We start from the raw sequence: 8153 nt of genomic DNA on the forward strand, positions 1-8153 counted from the left end.
TGTGGGGCAGGCCCATGTGGGGCAGAGTGAAACTGTGTTTGCTCGATCAGGCTTCCAACGGCCATTTTTTAACAATAGGTTGCTAAGCCTTTTCCCCAATACACATAGACTCTCAATCTTTCAGTGAGTAGCCACCAAGCATGCAAACCATTTGCAAACCCTGGAGATTCCATTTTTTAAAATGAGTATCTTTTATTCCCTTAGAAATAAATGTCAGAGATGAGGGGTCTACAAACACTAACTGTGCAAAGCACTGCCTACTATCTCCCTGTCTAATAAGGAGCCCTCGTGGTACAGCGGTTCACCAACACCCTGCCGGAGCACAGGGAGGTCCTAGGCTGCACTACATTTCAACCACATGCACTCACCAGGTTCCATTGCTCTGGGTCAGTGGTTCCCAACCTTCCTAATGCCGCAACCCTTTAATACAGCTCCTCATGTGGTGGTGACCCCCAACCATAACATTATTTTCATTGCTACTTCATAGCTGTAATTTTACTACTGCTATGAATCATAATGTAAATATCTGATATTCAGGATGTATTTTCATTGTTACATTTGAACATAATTAAACATAAAGCATAGTGGTTAATCACAAAACAATATGTAATTATATATGGTGAAATAGTTATGTGTTTTCTGATGGTCTTAGGTGACCCCTATGAAAGGATCGTTGGACCCCAAAGAGGTCGCGACCCACAGGTTGAAAACTACTTAGAGTTTGTTATTTCCCTGAGAACTAAAAGGCTTTAGAGCAGCAGTTCTCAACCAGTGGGTCGCGACCCCTTTGGGGGTTGAATGACCCTTTCACAGGGGTCCCCTAAGACCATCAGAAAACACATCTTTCTGCTGGTCTTAAGGAACTGAGACACCGCTCCTCTAGCCGTCTCCAGGCGGGTCCGTCCACATGCAGATACGCCCACATACGAGTACCCGGTGCGAAGACTGTTACCCATGCTACACCATGCTTCAATATAAAATTTCATTTATTTGTCATTAGAAATAAATATTTCATAATATATTGTTTTTGTGATTAATCACTATGCTTTCATGATGTTCAATTTTTAAAATGAAAATACATCCTACATATCAGATATTTACATGGCCATTTATAACAGTAGCAAAATTAAAGTTATGAATTAGCAATGAAAATAATTTTATGGTTGGGGGAACTGTAGTAAAGGGTTGCAGCATTAGGAAGGCTGAGAACCACTGCTTTAGAGAAATAACTGACCAAACTTTTTTTTTTCCACAGAAGACCTGCTACATTCTTTCTATTGGCTTTACTTTGTATTAAATATACTCATTAATTTAATTTGTTAATTATCCAAGCATGTGTGAGTATATCATTAATAAATGTTTAGTGCTTACTATAATATGATTATATGAAGACATTAAGATACATGCATTATTATATGAATATAATCCCTATTCTTATATTGATGTGATTTCTTCAAATTGCAAACAGTTTCAAGTAAATCATTTTAAAGGCTGTCTACAGCACTGGTTAGTAGTTAATGTTCTACATAGAAGGGTGAAGGAGACACTCTCCCTGATAACTCTCAATTACCAGGGATGCCCCTAATACTCTAAATGGGAATTATAAACCTAAATGAACCTGTCTTTGACTGAGGAATCTGTAACCTCAGAGTTTAATTCTCAGTAAGTGACTATGAATGTACACAGTTTATGTCTCAGAAACCCACAGGGGCAGTTCTCGCCTGTCCTATAGGGATGCTGTGCGCTGTCCTTGACTCAGTGAGACTGTGTGTGTGTGTGTGTGTGTGTGCGCGCGCATTTGTTTTGGTCACGAATGTTTCAGTCCGAAAAAAGGAACTTCATCGAGACTTTTTATGGACCTATTACTAACTGTATTCAGTTGGAATAAAATAATTTTCAGTCTTTTCCCAAGGTGGCTTGGGGCATCCCATATTATCAATGCTGTATAAAGAAATGTGGCAGATACACACAATTAAGTGAAATTATATCAATCCAGTTCTGGATGTGGTATTAAAAAATACACCACACATGTCATTTTATTTCCTCATACTTGATTTGCAGCCAAACTAACTAAGAAACCTACAATTAATTAACGATCAGCAAACCATTCTAGCAGCAGACATTTTGCAGCACAGTGACAGAGAGCAAGAAAAGCACAACACTGGACCTATGCAAAGGAGCTCCTCCATTACTAAATTAAAAAACGATTGAAGTCATAATGTACTAGATTAGATCACTCAGATCAATAGGTTGCAATAAAAGACACTGGGAAAAATAGTAATGCTGGAAGACAGACAGTAACGCTCATATTTGGCACACCAGAAAAGGATCCATGACTCTGGTAATCCGGGAACCAACCCTGAACAATGGACCAGATCTGGAGAAGGAAAGAGGAGGAGAAGGCATGGGAATCAGCTGTCAGCGAAGGAACTGGAGGCTCGATCCTGGGTAGGCGTGTGAGGGAAGTGGAGGCATGCGCTTCACTTCTGAAGTGAAGCAGCTGAGAAGGCTGAAAGGGATGGCTGGAACTTCCTGCGTGCAAAGCCCCGGATTGGCCGTCATTCTGCGAGAAGTGCAGAGGCCAGCGTCCACTCATGGTTGTGAATAAGGTGCGGTAGCTCCCAGCCGTGTCTCAGAGAAAGAGCAGACGCAGGTCACAACAGGGTCTCGTTTTCAATATACGTGTGTACCTTAGCACGTCTCAATTACATGGAGTAAGTGAACAGAAGCCCGATCCAAAAATCAGAGACAAGTAGATACATGATACCTACACAAACTAAACGTTTATGTTCAGACGATATTGATAAATATAGAGCCTTTGAGGCGAGACTAAATGGCATCTGGACTGAAAACAAGACAAAAGGGAACAGCATGATACTCCACACACTGAAAGGATTAGCATGAAATGAGAACTTCTGGTAAGCACTAAGTATAAAGGCACAAACATTTAGGAGGAGGTATGCGGTACAAGTTTCTCGAAGACATGTAGTTAGTAAAACAAACAGAATCAGTGTTGTTTACTACTTGTCTGGCATGAATCATCATTAGGCATGGGTGAGAAGCTGTTTTCAAGGATCAAAACTCTAAATATATAAGATTTTGAGCCAGAGTTACCAGAAGATTATACATATTTATTTAAGTCAAATACTTTTGGTTTCGTGATTTTTTTAAATGTAATGTTGACATTCTTACCTCGCACAACAAGGTCAGCAGAAGCCGAAGAATTGTCCACAATTGTCTGAGCAGTGCATGTGTATCTCCCGGCATGTTTCAACTGGGCGTTTCGAATAAGCAGCTCCCCGTTGGAATCTAACTGTGGGCAGACAACAGCAGTCATTGAAATCAGTAAGTTGTTCACCAGTGACAGGGCTTTGGGGTCACAAGAGGTACATTTCTCCCTATCAACCTGAGCACCACATGAGGTACTAGACCTGCAGGGAGTTGCTCTAGTTACTGAAAGGTGTGCCTTCAGCATTCGGCTGCAAACTAAGGAGACTGAATAGTAGCTCTCACTCACGCCTTCCACATGCTCATACTTCTATTCTCAGAGGGTGGCACTAGCCACAAAAAAAAGGAAGGAGCCTGCGTGGTGTAATGGTCGTGTAACTTAGCTGCTTCCCAGAAGGTCAGTGGCTCAAACCAACCATTAGCTCCAAGGGAGAAACGTAAGCAATGCCATTCTGCTTCCAATACAATAAACACATGTACACCCCGGAAACCTGGGAGGCACTCCTCCTTGGCCCTTCAGGGTTGCTATGAATCCGAATCAACCAGTCCGCCCAAGGGATTTGATTCTTTTTCATATTAGCAAAATCCAATCAATTGAATGATTTCATTGCTGTCTTTTCATGAGAATGATGGAAGTTCAAAAATCCGATTGCTAACTGTCATTGAGGATAAGTAAATGTTCTTTGCAAAGAATTACGACTGGTTTTCCAACACCATTCTAATTGGCGTCTGTTGAGATTGATAGTTCTACACCCATACATTTTATCACCAAAATATAACTCTTGGAAGGCAATGATATTCATTTTATTCACTGCTCTTTCTTAGTGCTTAAAAAAGTCACAGTTCATACTTTTTTGGAAGGAATATTGAAGGACACTCACCTATGATGACAAGACATTATTATCAATGCAATTTCTAGAGCTAGCCCATAGAGTGCTTACTATGTACCAGATTCAGTGTAGACCAAAGAACAAAACCCAGTTCCATCAAGCTGAGTCTGACTCACAGTGACCCTATCAAAGGTTTCAGAAACCATAAACCATTGGGGGAGCTGAACCATAGCATCTTTCTCCTAAGGAACAGTGAGTGCATTTGAACCAACAACTTAGTGGTTAGTGGTCCAACACCTAACAGCACCTCAGAGCTCCTTAGATTCCTGTGCAATTTTATATATCGTCTGGCAACAGCCCTTTGATGCAGGTCTGTTTGACTAAAGATCAAGTGGTTCCGGGTCACTATGCTTCTTTTTCTGGTGAGAGGAGTGGGTCACAACAATGGTCATGCTTATTATCTCCAAAATATTTTCCCAGAAGAAATATTTTAAAAACTCCATTCTTAAATCGGCTTTTCTATAAATCAAACATAATAACTTAATGTTACCATCATGGAAACCCAGGTACATGAATGGATTAAAAAAATAAATGGTTAACATTTCACTTAATAACGAAGGCTTGTCACTTATTTGTCAGCTGTGAGCCTGTGATGGGGCACATGTTGCTATGGTGCTAGAAGCTCCACCCTCCGTATTTATATAGCCGGCAGGGTTACTTACGGTAAACAATATTCAGGCGAGCTTTCTGACTATGAAAGAATAGGAAGGAAGGATGGATAACATGCTTCTGAAACTTAGCCCATGAAAACCTCTGTGTGTCACAATATCCTATTTATGGTCCGATAAAGTGCTGGAAGTTAAGCTTCCTACTGAACAGAGTCCAAGATTTCTGGAAATTCCCGGGATAGAAGATGTTTTTCCCCCTACCATTCTTTTTGTCCATTCTTTCTTTGAGGCACCGTGATGGAAAGAAGGGAAAAAATTCCATGTCTGATACAATTGGAAAGAAGATGAAGAAGAGGATGGGTTAAGACTGCCCCCCAAGTCTTTGGACAGTGTGTGGTGACTGGACAGATGGAATGTCGCAGGAAGGCTCATGAACGCTTTGTGTCACTGCTGCCTCTACCTCCATCTACGTCTCCAGCAATCTTACCTGAACGGCTGCAGTTTCTTCAGCTCAATACCACCCTCAGCCCCATGCCACTCGGCCTTTTCTCCTCCTGGCACCCAGAGAAACTTCCTGAAAATGCACATGCCTCCTCCCAGGAAAAACAAATAAATAGAAACTTTGAAACTTTCTTTTCTGTGTGTGTTATTGCTGATAATGAAATTTTTTTTAGTTTATTTTTTTAATTTATTTTTAATGGTTTTATTAGGGGCTCATACAACTCTATCACAATCCATACAGACATCAGTTTTGTAAAGCGCATTTATACATTCATGGCCCTCATCATTCTCAAAACATTTGCTCTCCACTGAAGCCCCTGGCATCAGGGCCTCTTTTATTTTCAGTCCCAGAACAAAGGCCAGACGTCTTATACTGGCCAAATGGGATCTCCAGCCTCTAGGCTCTGTCCATTTCTCCAGTCTCACCTTGTCCCAAAGCCCCACTAATACTCTGTCCTCCAGAAAGAACTTCCCCTTTTCAGGATCTCCGCTACATCTTGTTCTCTCTCACTGTGGTTTCTCTATGGTGTTACTCTCTTCGAGTTGTGATCCTCTCACCCCCCACCACCTACCACTCTCACGGAATAACACCTACTTAAACCTCCCAGCACCCAAATCATTTCTTCAAGCCAATGTTTTCCCATTATATCATCTAGATAGGAAGGACTCTGTTATATTTTGTCCTATAACTTTGTACTTTGTCAACTGCAACCATCTGTGAGCTTATGTTACTAAAATTGAGCTCTGCTGGCCTGTCAGTTTTAGGAGAGGAGAAGCATACCTGTTTTGTTTAGCATTACATCCTCAGGAGCAAGAATAGATTCAGGAACATAACACCCATTATGGCTGAATTAGCTACGCAAGCTGCTTATTTAGAATTCTGACTTCTGCTCTTAAGAATATATATTTACTTCTGTCTGGCTATAAGCAGTTAGCAAGAACATATGTAGTCCACGGTCATCACAGCCTTCCCTAAACACATGATGCGAGTTCTCTGATGTCAGTATAAAGTATGCACTCTGGCCCCTGTTGATAGCTGCCTCGTGGTGACCTTTCTCCCTCGGAACCTCATGCACAGTGGAATAAAGTGCTGCCCAGTCTTCACCATCCTCATGGCTGAGTATTGCTTATGATCTGCCTATTTTAATCCAGTGGATTTTCATTGGCTCATTTTCAGATGTAGATGTATTCCTTCCCAGTCTGTCTTAGACTGGAAGCTCTGCTGAAACCTTAAGAGGACCACAGCAACACTGACAGATGAGAGGTGGCTACCCCTGCAGCTCTTTGATCAGAACTTTGAAGGAGATCAGCTTGCCTCCGAATCACCACTGTCTTCCTCACCATTTCTCTTTCTCCACCTCATCCTCTCCTACCACTGTACATTTTGGCAAGTGGTCTCTACCTGCAGAACCTTTGCACATGCCACTTGTATTTGTTTAGAGTCTCTGAGCCCCACCTCCATCACCTGGCGAACTTCAATTCAAATACACTCTCATTGTTACTATCTGTCTCTCCTAGGATTGGCTAGCATTTCATCTCTCAATAGACTATACTTCCTTGGTAGAAAGATTAGGTACGCTGTTAGATATCAAATACGTAATGCAATATATGGCACACAATAGAAATGTAATAAGGAAATATCACATCAATGAATTAATAAATAGAAATGATCTAAAATAGTTTTATCAAGTAGGCATGTGTGAGTAATCATGCACAATCTTTCAGTAAAAAATGATGATGGTATAATATAGGTAAATTAAGAAAAACGATTACTACTATTTCATGTTTACTATGATATATTTCAAATTACTTATATATCGATTTTATGATATAAAGAGCTTAGAGAAAATTGAATAAACATACAGTTAATGAATAAGAATAAACATATAGTTAATGATATATTTAATGAATAAGAATAAACATCTTGTTAATGAATAAACATCTAATTAATGAATAAGAATATAGTTAACATATAGGAAAACTGAAGTTTCTAAGTTTTTGATACTATTAAAAAAAGAATTCATTTTAGGAAGATGGTTAACAGGTATTATTTTATTATTTCTAACTCCTATTCTTTAAAAATGAGATAGAGAGTATGAGTCTATATATGGCAAAGGTAATTGTAAAAAACTTTTCTTAAATTATGATTAAGGCTAACAAGCCCATATAATATATAATTTTCTAACGAGGAAAATATAGTAGAGTAATATAAAATACGTTAATAGAAATTAAAGTCCATTTACTCATTGAAACTGAAGTAATGTGCTCTGATACCTTGACTATTAACGCTGTTAATATTTACTGAGAGAAATATATTAACTAAAATATCTTCAAATTATTATGACTGAGACAAGACGTATATTAGAAAAAGAACTACTTTCATCAAAATAATTTTAAGAAACACTTAAGTTTCTTATATTTTTTTCATGTGAACTTAGTATGTTGGTTGTAAAATAGTTCAAATCAAAAGCTAATCCTGATACTAAATACCCACTACCTCAATGAGTCATGTTATTAGATTAAATTTTTTTAATTCTCAGAAAATTGAAATTTGAAATGTTTTAGTCCTCTATTACAATAAAAATAAAACTGAGGTTAGAAAAAAAACAAAGATGACCAAGTGGCAATACCCTAATAGACCTTGTTTTATTGTTAATATGATGTATATCTAAAAACTTTAAATGAAATTGCTCTCTTTCTTTTCTCAAACTCCAGTCTGAAATGCAATACTTATTTTATGCACGGTCACAAACGTGCTTAGGCATTTGATTCTGTAGCAGATGTAGTAAAAACAGGAACTGTTTTATGTCTTAAAACATTTCATTAGTGTTGCTTGGTTTTGCTCTGTCTTGTTTTTATGCATGTTGTCTCCACAGGCCTGTCTGGATACGACAGGCTGGATGAACAATCTGGAGGAGAAAACAAC

At 39.0% G+C, this 8153-nt stretch overlaps 1 protein-coding gene across 2 annotated transcripts in view; it reads right to left on the reverse strand.

Annotated features, from left to right (window-relative positions):
• The window catches only part of CNTN1 (contactin 1), a 395926-nt gene that overhangs the window by 108976 nt on the left and 278797 nt on the right, over positions 1-8153 (reverse strand). For both annotated transcript variants that reach the window (XM_045287251.1, XM_004711445.2), the window contains one exon: positions 3193-3313. In XM_045287251.1, the coding sequence (XP_045143186.1) occupies positions 3193-3313 (121 nt within the window). The remainder of the gene's footprint in view (positions 1-3192; positions 3314-8153) is intronic.

This window comes from Echinops telfairi, unplaced genomic scaffold, assembly GCF_000313985.2.
Source record: "Echinops telfairi isolate 266 unplaced genomic scaffold, ASM31398v2 ScPeMD7_12;HRSCAF=54, whole genome shotgun sequence".
NCBI lineage: Eukaryota > Metazoa > Chordata > Mammalia > Afrosoricida > Tenrecidae > Echinops > Echinops telfairi.